Genomic DNA, 20,629 nt, shown 5'->3' on the forward strand with positions numbered 1-20,629 from the left:
GATAAGGTGGAGACTCATATTTATATTGTTTTTTGTAAAGCCTAGCATGAACCGTTCCATAGCTCTTTGGGTTGTTCTGAGTTTTTGCTTAACAAACTCACTCAATGTCCAGGTTTCACAACTGTAAGTCAGTACAGGGAGAAACACTCTGGTCAAAGACTATCTTCTTCAGGTGGGTTGGCATATTGGATTTGAAGATTAAAGAATTTCTTCCGTAAGCTTGCCATCCTAGTTTGATACGTTGGAAGATTTGCACATGGTTATGAGAGTATTTAGGGGTTATAGTAAGGATGTAAAGGAGAGGGCATATAAGTCTCTGGTAAGACCCCAACTAGAGTATGATTCCAGTGTATGGGACCCTCACCAGGATTACCTGATTCAAGAACTGGAAAAAATCCAAAGAAAAGCAGCTCGATTTGTTCTGGGCGATTTCCGACAAAAGAGTAGTGTTACAAAAATGTTGCAAAGTTTGGGTTGGGAAGAATTGAGAGAAAGAAGAAGATCTGCTCGACTAAGTGGTATGTTCCAAGCTGTCAGTGGAGAGATGGCGTGGAATGACATTAGTAGACGAATAAGTTTGAGTGGCGTTTATAAAAGTAGGAAAGTTCACAATATGAAGATAAAGTTGGAATTCAAGAGGACTGGGGCAAATATTCATTTATAGGAAGGGGAGTTAGAGATTGGAATAACTTACCAAGGGAAACGTTCAATAAATTTCCAATTTCTTTGAAATCATTTAGGAAAAGGCTAGGAAAGCAACAGATAGGGAATCTGCCACCTGGGCGACTGCCCTAAATGCAGATCAATAATGACTGATTGATTGATTGATTGATTGATTGATTGATTGATTGATCGATGTTGTTGGCCAAAAGTGTAATGTCGTCTGCAACCCTTAAATTATTCAGCCTTTTCCCATTGATTTTGATTCCTGTACTTTGCTAGTTGATTTTTGACATGGCCATTTCTAATACTGCTGAGAACAGCTTGGGAGATAGTGGGTCGCCTTGCTTTACACCTATTTGAATGGGAAAATCCGTGGTTGGCACCTTGACGTTCACGAAGGCTGAAGAGGTTTCGTAGATATGCTGGAGTACTCTTATGTAGGCAGCACCTATGCCGTGTTTTGCTAAGGCTTGCATAACAGCAGCGTCGATCACCGAGTCAAAAGCCTTTTCAAAGTCCACAAAGGCTAGACAGAGCGGCATTTGATATTCATTACTTCTGCTGATAACTTCAAGAAGGGCGAGTATGTGGTCGATTGTTCCAAAACCTCGGCAGAAACCTGCTTGTTCAATTGGCTGGGCAAAAATCAAGCGTTGAACTGATTCTATTTGTCAGTACTGTACCGGTTACGACCTGTAAATGCATATTTTTTGAGAGTTGATCGTATTTTATCACCACGCGTATTACTCCGTGGAAGGCTGGTTTGTTTACATTCAGCAGGACGAGCAAGCAAGCTGAGAACAGCTGTATGCGTGACGTAGCCGCAGGGGCTAGTTAGATCACCCACCTGTCATGCCACGTGCAGCTAGCCTGAACTCGTATGTTCCAGATTCAAGCGTCACACCTTCCGGAACATTCGATGGAGAAAAAATTTAAAACTCCTATAATAATTGGGGTAGCGACTTGATCAACATGTCATATTAAAGGGAATTTCATAAATGTCGCAATGCTTGAATTTCAAGAAAATCCGTTGAAGGATTCAGGAGATAACCAGCTTCACAGCATATGTGATGTAATGTCCCCAAACCAAATATAAAAAGAGCTCAATATAGCCTGATATCTCAGTCTATCAGTGACAGTCGAGTAGTTAACGTGGCCCTACTCGCTGCCATTATCGTCGGACGCTATCTTCGTGTGGTTATAGTCTCACTGAGGAACTCTGAATTTTTCTAAGTCTTTATAAATAAGACTTGCAATATTTACGAGTGTTGAGGAACTCTGAATTTTTCTAAGTCTTTATAAATGGACTTTAACTTTTCGCCAGTGATTATTCAAAGACTTGTCATATTTACCAGTGATGAACTCTAACTTTTCGCCAGTGATTATTCAAAGACTTTTAATATTCAAGAGTGATGAACTCTAAATTTATTCGAAGTTTCCATGAGCATAGACTTGTGATCTTTGTCAGTGATTACTTGAAGACTTGTAATTTTTTTCATTGATGAACTATAACATTATTGAAAGTCTTCATGACCACGGACTTGTCATTTCCATGAGTGTTAAAGAGTGGATTCTTAAAAGTCTTTATGAACTTTGTCTCGTGATTTTACTAGTGGTGAGAAAACTCATTACTCAAGGTTTTCATGAACTTTGATTTATTCTGTGAGTGACGAAGAGCACATTCTCGGAGTTTGCATTGATTCTATCAACCTCATTGTACCTGGGTAATGTGACTACCCTCAACATCATCAGGAACCAGCGGAGGTCATCACAAGGATCGGGAACTTGAGGCGTATTCCGTGCAGCCAACCTGGATGGTCCGTCCGCATCTTGATGGAGTACTTGGGCATCTTCTGGAACGTGTTGCAGCCGGTACGGCCTGGTGAGCTGGAGACCCGGGCCATTTTAAGGACAATGTGGAAGACAACACCTATCTACCATGAGGTGATGTGCAATTTAACATGCATTATATGAATAAACTCTTATCAAATCAGATTCCAATTTTTCTTGTAGATAGGACCCTGCCTCCTGTACCAAGCCCTAGCTATTATTCATCCAGTTTAGCCCTGAGAACTATTCCATGCTTGCGTTGAAAATAAATCTTAAAGTCGGGCTCTTTTACTGGTACAGTACCTTGGTGAAAACCTTGTAAAGGACAGAAAGCAAGCTAATAGGATGATAGTTTCTGATGTCATGTATGTTCTCTTTTTTATGCAGGAGAATTATCATTGCTCTGTTCCAAGATGGAGGGATGAATGCATTGCGTAGACAAACGTGAATATTTTTGCCAAGTGGCTTAAAGTTTCATCACCAGCAAGTTTGAGAACGCTAACTGAAAGGTTATCGCTACCTGTTTATAGCATGTCTGATCTCAGATGGGAGAACTTCCGGGACTTGGAAAATGTTGGATAAGTCAGGCAAAGACAGGTTATCATCAGCCCTCTAGAAAAGTTCCTGATGAACTCAAGAAGTTCTTCCCTATCAGTAATTCGTCCGTTGTCCCCATCTAATGCAATTAATTGCTTCTTACTGATCTGTAGCTTCCTTTTAGCAGATTTCAAACTTGTTTTTTCAGATAAGCAAGTTCTTAGAGTATCTTCATTGAATTTCTTTAGGTCAGTTTTAATTCTCTTTCTATGGTTTTGCACAGCTCAGAGTACTGTATTTTGTCACAGTCAGACTGAATTTTCATTTCTCTCCTCCTCTTTAGCAGGTTCCTGGTATCACTGAGTTTCTTATCCCTTCAACAAAGCCTACATGAAACTACTGGTGAAAATCATACGGCTGAAGTAACTGGAGGGTTGAAAAAGTATAACACTCAGGAGATAAATAGTATATATATATATATATGAACCAAGCATGGAAATCAAGACAAGTGAAGATTTTAAAAACACTCGTCACAATCACATGTCCTGTGCAAGCTCTCTCAGTTTTCCTCCAATTAGAAGACCACGCCTACCAGAAGACCAGGTGAAACACTAAAATATCAGCACTAGAGGAATCTTCAAGAACTCAGCTCAGCAGCACTTGAAGAATCTTCTAGAACTCGCTGAGCTCAAACAAGTATGAAGAGAAGGAGGATGATGGGAAAGAGTTGAGATGTTCAGTATTGAATAGGTGGAAACCTTTAGCTTTTGTTTTACACTATATTGCTCTTCAATATGGATTAATATGAAATTTATTACCTATGATGTCTAATAATACTCTAATGATCAAAAGAGAAGCAGCTGGTATACACTTTTTCATGCAATAAAGGAAGGGCCATGTATTCTCTATTCGTATGACAATTTTATAAGTCTCATTCCTACCTAAATTCGTGTAGGCATATGGTCCATAATATATTTTTGTTTGGTAGAATGTATGAAGCTGAAACTTGGGAAACGACTACAGCAGAGGCAGGCAAGCAAGATGAATTCCTAAGTAGTATACTGGCCAAGACAAGACAGGACCAAATAAAAAAAAATATGGTAATACCACTGAGACTCAGGTGGTATAGGAATGTGAAAAGAATGGGAAGAACAAGGATCCCGAAGTCAATGCTTGAAAAGAAGAAAAAAAATACAAGATACAAAATATTCTTTTTTACATTTTTTTATGAGTACTGCTAATTTTATCTACGTAATATTTTAGTTTTGTGTTAGCAGTTATCTCTACATTTTAATTTGGATCAGGGATCTTAAAAGTTTCTGGTGAGCTTTAACATGGGAGTGTAATAGATGACGTCCATCCAATGATTCACAACAGTTTTTAGTGGACACTGCAATTAATGATACACTGTTTATGTTTTTAATCATATAACCAATATTTTATTGGGACAATTTAGTCTACAAAGACTACTTTAATGTACACCATTTTTAATGTAATGAATAAATAGTATAAAAATATGTGTAGTGTCCAATGTTTTAAAACATTTCTTTTAATCATGTATCAATTATTCTGTCGTATATTGGCTGAAGGAGTCCCATATTGAGGACAAAACATGTACCAAAAATAGGCGCAATTTGCAAAAGTTAATAGCAATAATAATTTAAAGATTTTAAGAATTTGATTAGTATTGAATAACATGGGACCAAAATTATTTCCTTTTGAGATTATGATACTGGTGTCAGAACGGAACAGCAAATATGAGATTAATCAGCTGCAGTGAAAATGTACTGTTGGTGAGACAGTTTATCACCTATTACTGTTCTACATAAAATGCAGGCAATGATGGCTGCCATATCCAAAATTTTAACAAAGAGGTGTACGAACCATCTCCTGCAGTCACACTCCACTGCATAGAGCCTTGTCATCTGATCCAAGGCGTCCACACCACATTTAGTTCCACTGTGTGGGGAATTTCACTGTGTTCGGTAGGAAGATTTTTTTTTTTTTTTGCTAGGGGCTTTACGTCGTGCCGACACAGATAGGTCTTATGGCAACGATTGGTAGGAAGATTCATTCACTTTACATTTTCATGAAGTAAACTAAACATGAGTGAGTTATATCACCAGCTTTGTAAACCACAGTGTTGCACAAGGAACCTGCAGTGATTCTGGTGAATGCAAGCACCTCGGTTCTAATTTTTTTTCGAAATACCGACAAGACTTGTTTTCTTGTGCTTTAGTCCATCTGTTTCTTAGATATAAAGAAGTTACTGCAGGTAAGATTTCTTCCCTTAGCTGTGTAGGTTCCAGAAGTTTGACACCATATGCTCTGACAAGGAGCTAACTTAGTCAATGGTCATTCTTCATCCTTGCCTAGATACAGAAATTTGTTTATCATGTATTTTGGAGTCTGTATCTGCCAGAAGCCAAAATGATACCAAACTTGTCAGGATTGTTGCTCATATATTGTGTGATGGGACAATGGGCCATGGAAGAACAGAGCTGGTCGTCAACTGCCATGCAATCAATAACTGAAATTGTTTTCACACTAGTTTTATGAATGAACATTCTGACTGACTGACTGGTAGCAATAATATCCTTTATGATTTTAATTATTTCATTACCAGCTCAGTATTGTACTTTATGTTTTTAACCTCCACCAACACGATTGTGTGTTTTTCTCTTAGCCATGATGAACATTCTATGTTTTTCACACTAGTTTTAAGCTTATTTGATTTTCTATAATGTAAATGTTGAATCTTACGATACCATATATTTCAAGAACACTAGGGTCGGGGCCCTGACCTAACTTTAGGCTAAGATTTATTTCAGCTGATGATGCTTACGACAGTTAAACGAAACATGTCCCAACTTACAACACCTGTTGTAATGTTTATATCCTAAATATAAGGAAACATAAGTACTGGAAAGGTGGTGTAAACTATTATTCTTATTTTAATGTTCATAATCTGATGTCCAATGAGATTTATTACTTGTGATTGAAAACTCTCCACAAATGGTTTCCAAATTGGTGATGCTACTTTCCTGACAAGTATTTCTATCATCAAGTATAAGAAACTTCAATATTTCAGTATTTGTATCATAAAATCTAAGAAACCTCAATATTTCAGTAAACGTATTTCTACTCATGGTATGGGAGAAGAAAGGTGGACCCCATATTTGAGGCACAATTATTTTATCGGAAAGTTCTTGGCTCCATATGCACCCATTGCATGTAAAAGACCTATCACAGCTTCCAATGTTTCTATATCCCACACCCAATTATCCTCCTGAAGGTCTTAGCGAGTATGTCTTTCAGTACATGATTTGATGTTTCTAATCATATCATCATTTACATGAAGACACCATACATCTGAAACTTTTTCAATGAAGTTACTGTACAGTAAAAGCTTGTTAATTCAAAGTCACAGGGATGCAAAAATCAGATTTTAGCATTTACCGCCACCAACTCATAATTAAGACTGCCAACCCTGACCACATCACAAAACATTCTAAGACTCATGAATGCATGTAATCACTTTGCTTCACAGTTTAAAACTATCAAATGCTGTGGAAGAAACTATTTTTCTGACATGTATCCAACAAGGTGCATTTATTCAAATGACAATGCCATACAATGGGAAAGGAAACAACAACAAAAACTCCACGTTTCAAAGAAAAGAAGAAATCTATGCATGATGCGATAAAAGTACAGTAATCCAATGAATAATAGGGTAGCCAACAGGATTGTCAAATTGAAAAAAAAAAAATGTAAAAATAATACCATTGTATAGTGATGCTACAGAAGAATGTTAAAAAGATCATTTGGAGAGATACGATAAAGAACATTATAAGAAGGCAGGAAAAATTTATGCTGTTTGGAGGAGCATAAAAACTAGGACAAATTTAACAGGAAATATACAAAGACATGACAGCTTGCTTAAACTTATATTAGAAAGAATGATTGAAGAGAAGAGGCACTGAGGAAGACCCTGTCTCCAGTATATTTAGCAGATAATGGGAGATATTGAATGTGGAAGCTGTGTTGAACTCAAGAGGAGGGTGGAAAATAGAGCTGATTGGAGAGCTGCCACAAACCAATCTCTAAAAAAAAGCAAATGTTTAATAGTCCAGTGGTTTTCTTGGTCACATATTAGGTTAATTACTTTTGAAAATAAGAGTGGATGAGAGATAGCACCATCTTTTATTTTGTAAACACTAGCAACGAATTGCTCCATACAGTCCATGGACCTTATTGTTGCTTTATCAGAATTACAAGCACTTATCACATAGTCCAACATGGGCTACAGTGGCAAATACATCATTCTTCTATGAAGTAGTTATCACCTGCATCTTCATCTCGTTCGGCATCAGTTGCACCTGCATCTCCCTCTGGCATCACAGGATCACAGTTGATCAACATGGCGGGATCCTACTCCTCTCAAGTAGTCTTCTCATGTAGATGGCGATGTTTGGTAAAAGGTGTACCAACATTGGACTGTTGCTGAAACTCCTCCCATTCATCTTCATCAGCTTCTTGATTTAAAGAACCAAATTCACACTCGATAAAGCAGTTCATGATTATCGACTGTCACACACTGCATAGCCCATATCACATCTCACTTGGATATTTCTCCCACTGAAACATTCCTAGCCAATTCACAGCAAAAGCAACACACTGGTCACTTTCTGTAGGCACGTTTCTGGGATGAAATGATACCTTGACACTGGCGCTGTAAGTAGCTTGGAGTGTTGGCAAGCAGAAAAAGAAAATGGACATTTTAAAAATTAAAACATATTTGTGCACAGCGCACTGATCTAACAAGGGAACTAATTTTTCCTATCCTAGCATGCACCAGATGCCTTGTATTTATACAGAAAGTGCCTGATGCCCTTGCAACATTGTGGCTTCTTGAACTTTCCTATGACAAGGTGAGGAAGTCTCTCGCTTTTGTCTGCATTGCAACATACAAGTACAGTGACCCTATTCTTGAATGATTTCCCACCATGGTACCTCTCTCCGTAAGACCATCAGCTCATCAGGGCTCAGCATTAAAAATCAATGGAGTTTCATCGGCATTGAAAATATTGTTCAGTGTGTATGAATGGACGATATGAACCCCACTTTCTCACCAACTGTTGGCATCACCATGATACAACACTGTCGACCTCAAGTAAAAGCTGGGACACTGTTTCTGCTGATGCAAGACAAAATGTCAAAATTATGTGCTGAAAATAAAATTAAGCTAGTAGTAGTAGTAGTAGTAGTAGTAGTAGTAGTAGTAGTAGTAGTAGTAGTAGTAGTAGTAGTAGTAGTAGTAGTAGTAGAAAAAAAGGAAAATCAGTTTCAAGCTCTCCTTGGACTAAATTCAGAGAGGTAAGAGGTAAAAATACTTTAAAATACACGGAATTTGTCTAGTGCTTCTCATGTAAAACAATTAAATTCGTTTAAGAAGACAGCTGGGTCCTCAGTTCCTGCAAGAAAACCTGTGTGTTCAATCATGTTCTAGTACAAATGAAGTTCATGTAACGCCTGAGATGAAATAAAATTTTCGAGATGCTTGCAGATGTACAACCATTTAATGTGTCCAATAGACCATAGTTCACAAACTTAATTCAGAAAGCCCGGTCAATGGGAGCATTCGCTTTCATACTCTGATATGTATAGCTGTATTTCTCCAGAAAAATGTTGGTAAAATATTATTTATGCAGTTATTTATACGACGAAACAGAAAAATCACAAATGTGAGTAATGTACTGCAGTGGATCTAGAATAGGTAATTGCAAGAATAAAACTTTTCAGTTGTAAAACAAAGTGACTTATTTTCTAAATAAAAATAAGTAACAGACTACATACTGTACATAACAGTTTTCATCAATTAACCCTCCCCCTCCCCAGGGTAGATGGTTGCGGGAAAACCCAGAAGTCTACCATTAGACACTTTTTCCGGGGGTTTTCAATTATCAATGTAGGTTTCCCCCCACAAAAACTACTACTTCTATTCATTCATTCAATTATTTTGATTAACTCTTAACTAAGGATAAAGAAATTAGCCCAGTTTCCACTCTGAAACAATAATAGTTGCAAAGAAATCATTTTAAATGACAAACAGTATTTTTTTATCACATGTTATATTAATTTCATATATTACATAAATTTTCTGAGAATATATTTCCTAAAATTGTATTTACATTTTCAGTATCATATTCAAGTTGTATTTTAATTTGTTTTTGAAGTAAATGTTTTTCATCAAGATGAATATTATATTGAGTAGACCTTGTAAACAGTATTTGTACACTAAATTATCTTAAGACTGTTTCAGTCCCATCAAAGTAAGTAAATAATTTTCTGATATAAATATATTTTATGCTGTATCCATGAGATGGCATAAATAAAACTCCATGGAAAGTGCTAGCGACTGAATGAAAGAAAACTGTTGTTAATGATCTGGGAAGTGACAAGACGCTTCGCAAGGAATAACATCAAATACTGATATTATAACATACATATTAATGTTATAACATACATATTAATGTTATAACTGATGTACGGTATACACAAAGATTTATTGACAATTATTTACAAATTAAATACACATAACCTTAAATCACTGCAATCACAACAAAACACTTCACTCCAAAAACATCAACAAACCACCATTTCTAACAACTGCCTATCACGAAGCACATAGAGACTGCAACCACTGCATGTCAACTACCAACTACCAACTTTACTAAACCAATTCACATACTTCAAACACTTGTTAGCACGACGCACGTCTGATCAGAACAACTCCTCTTAAACCATGATTCTCACCAAAAAATAACTCGTCTCTACCATCAACACCACCTCCTACATGTGCCTGGCCAGGCTTCTAGAAAGATATGTTACAAAATGCCTTATCGTAAATTCTAGGTTTTACATTAAATGAACTCATATAAATGTCTATATACAGTAATGTACATGCTTCATGACATAACCTCACAAACAATCCACTCATCTGACTACGTAAATAATAATGAAAATGAAAATCCACAGCCTGTTTCCAGTCATTTGACTGGGTCAGGAATGGAATGAATGAAGCTCCTTTCTAGCGGCAAGGATGGGAATTGTGCCGGCTGCCCAAGCCTGTCGCACTCCTCTGGGGCAATGACTAATGAATGATTAATGAAACGACATGATATAGGAGTGTTGCTGGAATGAAAGATAACAGGGAAAACTGGAGTACCCAGAGAACAACCTGTCCCACCTCCACTTTGTCCAGCACAAATCTCACATGGAGTGACCAGGATATGAACCACGCAACCCGCCAGTGAGAGGCCGGCGTGCTGCCGCCTGAGCCACGGAGGCTAAATAATAATAATAATAATAATAATAATAATAATAATAATAATAATAATAATAATAATAATAATAATAATAATAATAATAATAAACGGATGTAAACATTTCATAGCCATACAAGTCATAATAATCATAATCGTAACATAATCATAATAATAATAATAATAATAATAATAATAATAATAATAATAATAATAATAATAATAATAATAATAATAATAATAATTTGAGCTTGATAATTGCATTATTTACCCATGGGCTATCGTTTTCAAGTTATATCAGTCTATTACACTCGTGTCATAACACATAACAATGCCAATTTAAGTTGAAGATAATTAATGTAAGTTTTACATTCCTATTTAATTATAATTGGTATGGGTTTCAACCAGTATTCTTGGTCATCATCAGCCGATCACAAATAAGTATAGAAGACAATGCACAGGTAAATAAAATGTGAAGTTTAAATAATTCTGTCAGATGCTGTTTATGAAGCACTATAACACTTTAGGGAACACTGTTTGTTGAAATTTCAATGTTTTGAAGAAGTCTAGAATCAAATACCTACTTTTTGGTTGCAGTTCATGAGGCAATGTATATTTTAGGGATCAGCACTGCATGTCGATAGTTCCGAAAAACATGAAGAAGTCTTAGATCTAATATGTAAATGTAGTACGGAGAAAGTTCTTGAAGAGTAGCAACACGTATGTGCCGAACGGCACTGTGCTTCTAAACGTTTGTGGAAATCTGATGAAAAAATTTAAATAGTTCAAGTACCAAGCCTTTAAATGCTGATATGAGTGAAATAGTACAATATAGTTGTATATTATTTGTCGAAAGAAATATAATTATCCAAGTTAAAGATATGTATGTTAGATTTTTGAAGTTATTGAAACATATGACATAGAAAAAAGCTTCTATTCTCTTTCTTTCTGAGATAGTTATCGTCCATGTTTCACTTCCATACAATGCCACACTCCAGATCAAAGTTTTCAAAAACACTAAAAAGCACAAAAATTGGAACAGTTGAGGAGCGAAATGACATAGCGAGTTATATCTTGACGGTAAGAGTTGAGGTCAATCTTAGAACAGCGTAATGTATAAATTTGAAAGTTAGAATGGTCTAAATCATTAGAGATGTTAGAAAATATAATTCAATTAGGAGAAGGAAAAAAGAAGGAAGGTAAAAAGGAAAGAAAAAGTTGAAGTAGAAAAATAATGATTAAAATAAAGGAAAAAAATAGGGAGATAAATGAGGTGGTGTAGTAGTTTAAGATGGATCAGGGGATGGAATATAGGAAGTGGAAAATGTCGGTAGGAACTATATAAGGTCTGGAATATTGAATTTGGGTTTGTAAATTTAGCATTTTTGAAAAAGTGGATAAGGAAGTCGAATAAAATATTAGGTTTTCCAGAAATGTCATTTAAGTTGAAATTGGTTTTTGGGGTTTTTCTTTCTTTTTGTTGCATTGTCTTTTATACTTATTTGTGATTGGCTGATGATGACTAAGAATACTGGTCGAAACCAGTACCAATTATAATTAAGTAGGAACGTAAAACTTACATTTCTTATTTTAACAGGTCTAGTATTGAAAGGTTGAACCATTATTATATCTTCTTTGAACTTACTAGTGATCTCACTTCAATACGGAACACTATGAAATTCTTATCTCTTACTGCTCAAATATGTCACCCTCGTGTCAGTAGATTTACTGGTACGTACAAGAACTCCTGCGGGACTAAATTCCAGCACCTCGGCGCCTCCAAAAACTGTCAAACAGTAGTTAGTGGGACATAAAAACAATGTTGTTGTTTGAGTCATCAGTCCACAGACTGGTTTGATACAGCCCTCCATGCCACCCTATCCTATGCTAACCTTTTCATTATTACATAACTACTACAACCTATATCTTCTCTAATCTGCTTATCATATTCGTACCTCGGTCTACCCCTACCGCTTTTACCACCTACACTTCCCTCAAAAACCATATGTACAAGACCTGAGTGTCTTAGGATGTGCCCTATCCTTCTGTCTCTTCTTCTCATCAAATTTAGCCAAATCAGTCTCCTCTCATCAATTCGACTCAGTATCTCTTCACTCGTGATTCTATCTACCCATTTCACCTTCAGCACTCTTCTGTAACACCACATTTCAAAAGCTTCTATTCTCTTTCTTTCTGAGATAGTTATCGTCCATGTTTCACTTCCATACAATGCCACACTCCAGATCAAAGTTTTCAAAAACATCTTTTTAATTCTTATATCAATGTTTGAGGTGAACAAATTTATTTTCTTTAGAAAGGCCTTCCTTGCTTGTACTAGTCTGCATTTTATGGCCTCCTTACTTCTGCCATAACTAGTCATTTTACTAGCCAAGTAACAATAGTCATCTACTTCCTTTAAGACTTCATTTCCTGCATCATGTTCGAGTGCACTCCATTACTTTGTTTTGGACTTGTTTATTTCCATCTTGTATTCCTTCCCCAAGACTCTGTCCATAACATTCAGCAATTTCTCCAGATCTTTTGCAGAGTCAGATAAAACAACATCATTGGTAAATCTCAGGGTTTTGATTTCCTCTCCTTGAACTTTGATACCCTTTCCAAATTCCTCTTTGGTTTCCTTTATTGCCTGTTCTATGTAAATACTGAAAAGGAGAGGGGACAAACTGCAGCCTTGCCTCACTCCTTTCTAGATTGCTGTCTCTTTTTCAAAGGCCTCATTTCTTATCACCGCAGACTGATTTTTGTATAGATTGTTAGATAATTCTCCTTTCTCGGTATCTGATCACGATCACCTTCAGAATCACAATCAAAGTGGTCCAAACAACATTTTCAAATGCCTTTTCTAGAACTACGAACGCCATGTATGTGGTCTTGTCTTTCTTAAGATTTTTCTAACATCAGACGTAAAGTCAGGATTGCTTCACATGTTCCCACATTTCTTCTGAAGTCAAACTTATCTTCTCCCAACTCAGTTTCAACTTGTCTTTCCATTCTTCTGTAAATAATGTGTGTTAATATTTTGCAGGTGTGAAACACTAAATTAATGGTGCAGTAGTTTTCACACATGTCAGCACCGGCCTTCTTGGGAACAGGTATAACAACATTCTACCAAAAATCAGATGGCACTTCTCCTGTATCATACATCCTGCACACTAAACGGAATAACCTCTCCATGCTGGTTTCTCCTAAGGCAGATAGTAATTCTGAGGGTATGTCATCAATTCCCGGTGCCTTGTTCCTACAGGTCTCTCAAAGCTCTGTCGAATTCTGACCTCAATATTGGGTCTCCCATGTCAACAGCATGAACAGCATCAACAGCATCTTATTGTTCTAGAACACCATCGTCTACTTCTTTACCTTGATACAACTGTTGGATATGTTCCTGCCATTTTTCTCATTTGCCTTCTTTCCCTAGAAGTTGTTTTCCATCTGAGCTTTTAATATATTCATACACCTACTTTTCCTTTCTCGAAAGGTTTACTTCATTTTCCTGTATGCAGCATCTACCTTTCCTAGGGCCATACAACTTTCAACAACCTTGCACTTCTCTTTCAGCCATTCTTCCTTCACTGTCCTATACTTTCCATCTACTTCATTCTTTATTCGTCTGTATTCTTTTCTGCACTCGTAATTTTTTGCATTCTTGTACTTCCGTTGTTCGTCAATCAGGTCTAGTATCTCTTGAGTTATCCATTGTTTTTCAGGTAATCCTTCCTTTCTTCCTAAGTTTTCTTCAGCAGCCTTACTGATCTCATTCTTCATGACTGTCCATTCTTCTTCTACTGTGTTTCCTTCAGCCTTTTAATTTAGTCCCTGTGTTACATATTCCTTGAAACAATCCCTAACACTATTTTCAACTTGCCTAGATCCCATCTTCTTGCATTCCTTCCTTTCTTCAATTTCTTCAACTTCAGATGGCATTTCATGAACAATAGGTTGTGGTCAGAGTCTACGTCTCCTCCTGGGGAAAGTCTTGCAATTCAACACCCGGTTTCTAAATCTCTGCCTAATCATAATGAAGCCTATTTAGATGGCATTTCATGACCAATAGGTTGTGGTCAGGGCCCACGTCTGCTCCTGGGGAAAGTCTTGCAATTCAGCACCTGGTTTCTAAATATCTGCCTAATCATAATGAAGTCTATCTGATACCTTCCAGTGTCTGCAGGTCTCGTCCATGTATACAGCCATCGCTTTTGGTGTTTGAACCAAGTGTTAGCCAGGAGTAAATTGTGATCGGTGCAGAATTCAACCAGGTGACTTCCTCTTTCATTCCTCTGTCCCAATCCAAATTCTCCTACTGTATTACCTTCTTTTCCTTGGCCTACCACTGCATTCCAGTCTCCCATCACAATTAGATTCTCATCACCTTTTACATACTGTATTAAATCTTTTATCTCTTCATATATTCTTTTGATTTCTTCGTCATCCGCTGAACTAGTAGGCATATAGACCTGCACTATTGTGGTGGATTGGTTTGGTGTCTATCTTGACGACAATAATTCTTTCACTATGATGGTCGTAGTAGCTTACCTGCTGCCCTATTTTCTTATTCGTTATTAAACCAACTCCTGCATTTTCCCCGTTTGATTTTGTGTTCATAATTCTGTAGTCGCCTGACCAGAAATCCTGCCCTTAATGCCAATGTACTTCACTTATACCAACTAGATCTAACTTCAGTCTATCCATCTCCCTTTTCAGATTCTCTAACCTACCACAGTGATTCAAACTTCTAATGTTCCACACTCCGACTCGCAGAATGTCAGTATCCATTTTCTGATGATTGTCCCCTCTCATGTAGTCCCCACCGGGAGATCCAAATGGGGAATATTTAACCTCCGGAATATTTTACCCTGAAGGAAGCCGTCATCTGTACATCATTCATACAGAGAGAGCTGCGTGTCCTCAAGAGTTAGTTATGGCTGTATTTTCCAGCTGCTTTCAGCCGTGTAGCAGTATCAACACAGCTAAGCCATGTTAAGTATTATTACGAGACCATATCAGTCAATCATCTAGACTGCTGTCCTTGCAACTTCCGAAAGGCTGCTACGCCCCTTTCGATGAACCATTCGTTAGTCTGGTCTCTCGACAGATAGGTCCTACCTATCTGATATGGTTGCACCTACGGCTCGGCTAACTGCTTCATTGGGACATGCAAGCCTCCCCACCGCAGTGTGAAAAATGGAAACCACGGAAAGCAATCTTCAGGACTGTCAACAGTGGGGTTCAAACCCATTATCTTCGGAATGCAAGCTGACAGCTACGTACCCCCACTTGCTCGGTAAACCCTTTTTATAAAACTGAGTAAAGTGGTCAAATGAAGGCCATAAAATGTAAATAATAATAACTAATTCTTACTAGCAAAAATGCTGCTAAAAAACACAAACTGAAATGGCCTAACTATGTAAACTGTTCTATAATTTCAGCCATCCATTTAATAAAATAAAATAAAAATGAAAAAATGTGGAAAAACTAAAAAGTACAATCTAGATTAGAACTTAGTAAACCAAACCATGCACTTAAATTTCATTATCAGTAACAGAAATTTAATATTAAAACATATACTCACCCTTTTGTAACCCAAGAGTCGACAGGTACATGGAAATGCTGAGAGTCACCACAATAACACGATGCTTCATGATGTCTTCTAATGTTGGAACTCGAAAAGACTTAATCCCACCATTCATTTCTATCAAGCAATACTGAAAATAAACATAGGAGTATAATTAAGTTTTGTGACATTATTTGAGGTGCCATTTCTTTGTATCTACATATGGTGCAATAGTGATGTTCCTTGTAAAAAAACATATAGTAGCACACGCCAGTGCGCCGGCTACAAACTTCCAGTGATGTGGTGTATGGATTGTTGTGGACAGAAAATTTCACATCATTGCAAAAACATTAGATGAAGATGATGGTTTAAAAATTCTGTACTCTCATGGGTTGTTATTTTTGCTGATCTGTTTGTTATAATACCCACAGGGTGTTTATTGGGTCTGCCCTGTCAATACTTAAATCATACAATCACAAACATTAAACGTACCTGTTTCAAGAATGGACCATCTCTTCATCAGCTATCACAAAATATTTAAAAACATCCATACATATCTGGATCCACAAAATGATTACAGCACATAATAAAATATATATGAGGTACGCAAAAGGAGCCTCTCCAAAGATTGCCATTTCAGCAAATAATTGTACAAGAAAGCACTCGGGCATACCCTGAACAATGTCAGAAACTGAAAGAACATTTCCTGGCGGCTGATCCTTTCTATTCCAGAAGCGATTACTCTAAACGGTCTTTTAATAATAATAATGTTATTATTTTTACATCCTCTAACTACTTTGGCGGTTTTTGGAGATGCCGAGGTACTAGAATTTTGTCCCGCGGGCGTTCTTTCACATGCCAGTAAGAAAAAGGTCTTTTTTCAAGACCAATTTTGACAATTATATCTATCAATACAGAGGGAATATCTGCAACAAAAGACGAGCTCCTCCAAAACCTCTGTCATAGTGCGAAGTCTTATGGTTTCAGGAAACTATCAAAGAAGACCTAAGGTACTTTGAATGAATCTTGCGATCAAAAGACCTCATCAACAATAGGGTAGTGCAATATTTGTCAAACCTGACTTGTCAGTGCTCTCTATCGGACTCACACAGGCGATTCTGTTTATTGAGTTAAACAACTATGTAGTTTCATCAGTATATAAGCCACCTGGTAGAGGCTTCTCTTATCATGAACCAAGCAATGTGCATAATCAAAGTACTCAATTTGCCGTAGAGAACTTCAATAGCCATAACAGTATTTGGGGTTATGAAGATGACAATGAAAATGGTGAAGCAGTGATAGAATGGGCTGACTCTGGTGATTTACAATTAATACACGACACCAAATTGCCATTATCATTTACCTGTGGACTTTGGAAACCGAGCTATAATCCAAATATGATATTCATTAGCGAGAACTATAATGCTCATACCTTATATATTATCTTGTTATTGTACCTGATTTTTGGACTTATAGTCTGCTGTTGTTATCAGAGCTGACGAACTCATTCGTTGTTGTTTGTTCCAAATCTCACATTTAAAAAAAGTAGGAAATAAATGAAATTTCAATTTAATGCTTTAACTTATGCTCTGGTCATTTCCCTGTCCACCCATTCACCCCCGGCACCTTCTTACACCTCTCTGTTCGACAATATAATTGTAACTATAATAATAATATTGATTTCATAACCCCACTTACTTTTAACAATTTTCGGAGATGACAAACAAAACATACTAGGATATGCGTTAACAAAAAATGGAGACAACAAATGTACAAAATTAAACATTACGATAAAACACATTACCACCACACCTGCAGATATCCATAAATGTGACAAACTTTCCTGTTATTTATTTTTATTCCTTCTGTTGTGGAACTTTTAGGCACTATCCGGGCGATAGAATTACCTAACCTAAACAATGCAGTCTCTCTTATCACATTTACAGCTGTGTAGGTAAATCCTGATGTGATAAATGTAGAGAACAAGCATGAAATATATTTTAAAATAAGGGTCTGGCTTTCAACAGCCGCAGTTATCAAAAGAATGCTTCCAGTCACTATGTATAACATTTGGAAGTACAACTCATAACATTCGCTAGTTATCAGCTGGTGCTTTTTTTTTTTTTTTTTTTTTTTTTTTTTCTATTCGCTTTACATCGCACCGACACAGATAGGTCTTATGGCGACGATAGGTCAGGAAAGGGCTAGGACTGGGAAGGAAGCGGCCGTGGCCTTAATTAAGGTACAGCCCCAGCATTTGCCTGGTGTGAAAATGGGAAACCACGGAAAATCATCTTCAGGGCTGCCGACAGTGGGGTTCGAACCCACTATTTCCCGAATACTGGATACTGGCCACACTTATGTGATTGCAGCTATCGAGCTCGGTAGCTGGTGGTTTGGCATGCTTTCTACAGCACAGCTTTATTCAGAAGAAGTGGCTTTTGCTACACACACACTAACTGAGAATATCAGAGACCACGTCCAGAAACCATTTGGGAATAGATTCACGCTGATTGGACTCTATAGTTGGGAACGAAACTATTTTTAAAAGGTTCAAAAAGATGGATAGAATAGAACAGAGATGAAAATAATAAATTTCGGTGCCAAGCTATAAGGCGTTAGTAGTTTCACTCCGCAGTCAGAGATAGCACCACAATGCGCATTATGTGCCATACCTTACTATTATTATCAACCGATAGTGCAGAGAAGTAACTTCCGGCGTACTGACACACATCCGGTAATGCTTACTGTAGCTCCTGCCTCCTTACCCATGCCCCTCCCTCCACCCATCCCCACCTAGTCCAATGATTATAATGCAGTTTTACCATTTCTATTCCCAATACATTATAATTCATATATTTATTTACCATTTCTATTCCCAATACATTATAATTCATATATTTTTATTTTCAAGTACTATGTTGTAAATAATGATCTGATACCCCTAGTAGTTCATATGGCATACTGTTATTGAGAGGATAACCTCAACCATAACCTCTCACCACAAGGTGGCTTTACCTTGAAATGAATGACTGACACATTAACACAAAGCTGATATTATGACAATTAATACATCCCTTCAAATGCAAGACAGCAGAGCACAGCTTACACGAAATGGATATCACATCAGTATCCACGTACCACATGAAAATAAAAATAACAGAATTAAATGCACTGAGACAGGAAATATATAGAAATACATGAATAGAACAATGAAGCTTCCAACCCCTGAGGTGTACTCAAACAGGAAATATAGGATTTCAGGAAGACTTCCGAAGTTATATTTCTAATAAACAAGCACAAGGAACAAAGATTTACAGCACAGGCACATGGGCACTTGGAATTCAAACACTACAAGTAGTATAATGGGAACTATCGCATAAAATAGATATGAGTTCGAACAAGGTTAATCGATTTGGGTCAGAAGGGCCCACTGATTGAGGTTAGACTTGAAATATTTCACTTTGAGGCAAACAGCCTTTAATTATTAAAATCGCTCATTTCATGCCTCCTTGCTTGCCATCTACAGAACCTATCTACAACTATCTACACGTTGTGCCATGACCTCCAGCGGCATCTAAAAATAGGGACTGGAACTACCTGAAGCTAGCTACAGATTGGAGCCCCCATTGGACTTTTACCCAGGTAGACGAGAAATCAGATGCTCTCATCTACAGTGCATGGCTGACCAAAGAGAATGGCTGAGAAGATAGCAGTGAAGATGACATCACTTGGAATAATGACACGCCGGTAGCAGGGAAGTTAGCAACACGAAACAATAATTCAAATGAAAGCAGTGATCAGGTTTACTCAGGTTTACTGTGTGGTAGGCCTACTGCTCAACTGACAGAGTCAAATTACTGGCCTTAAGTTCTTTTGTATCATTATTGCATAATATGATAATATGACACCCTTATTCCTTATCTGTACGGGGTCGAGTATGAAGTGAGATGAATTTCCGTAGCGAGTTTTTACGACAGTATGCCCTTTCTGACGTCAACCTCAGCAGAGAAATTAATGAGATGTAACGAATGACGTGATATGAGTAACTAAAACTATCTATAAACTATTAGATTATTTATGTGATGGTCATACCAAGATTTTTAGTTACTTCAGGATGTCAAAGAAATCTTTTGATGAACTCTTCGAAAGTGTGAAAGAAGATATTACGGGAATAGATACCAAGCTGAGAAAAGCAATACCGAAAGCAATACCGGCTACAGAAAAATTAACATTAGCACTTACCCTGCTGATGCATTAAATGTTGCTCCTCACCAGTGTGCTGGCTGATTTCCAGAATTTATTGCTACGTTCAGAAGGGCACAAAATGAATGTGGTTCAAGTTATAAATAAATTGAAAATATTGACAAATAAATTGAAAAGTCCGTCTGATTTCCGAATCCTTACACTACAAGTTTAATAAATTTTTGGTATGATTGAAAAGAAATGATATTGTAAAAAAAAATGCCACAAAATTACACATTTTTTCAGGAAGAAAAAAAACATTAAAATTGTAAAATTAAATATGCTTGCACTATACGGTTGAAATAAATCTCAATAAATCATGTAATTGATACAGTATAACACACTACTTTATAATTAAAACCAAAATATCACTTCTCATAATGCACTACAGTATGGTAAATTTTGAAACAAGGGGTGACTCAAAGTCCAACGTCACAGTCACACTGATATGAAGTGTCTT

The 20,629-nt window shown here is 37.0% G+C and overlaps 1 protein-coding gene across 2 annotated transcripts in view; it reads right to left on the bottom strand.

The window, feature by feature from the left end:
* Window positions 1-20,629, bottom strand: part of Helz (Helicase with zinc finger) — a 454,315-nt gene that overhangs the window by 191,265 nt on the left and 242,421 nt on the right. For both annotated transcript variants that reach the window (XM_068225301.1, XM_067136674.2), the window contains exon 11: window positions 15,943-16,075. In XM_068225301.1, the coding sequence (XP_068081402.1) occupies window positions 15,943-16,075 (133 nt within the window). The remainder of the gene's footprint in view (window positions 1-15,942; window positions 16,076-20,629) is intronic.

Source organism: Anabrus simplex, chromosome 1 (assembly GCF_040414725.1).
Source record: "Anabrus simplex isolate iqAnaSimp1 chromosome 1, ASM4041472v1, whole genome shotgun sequence".
Lineage (NCBI taxonomy): Eukaryota > Metazoa > Arthropoda > Insecta > Orthoptera > Tettigoniidae > Anabrus > Anabrus simplex.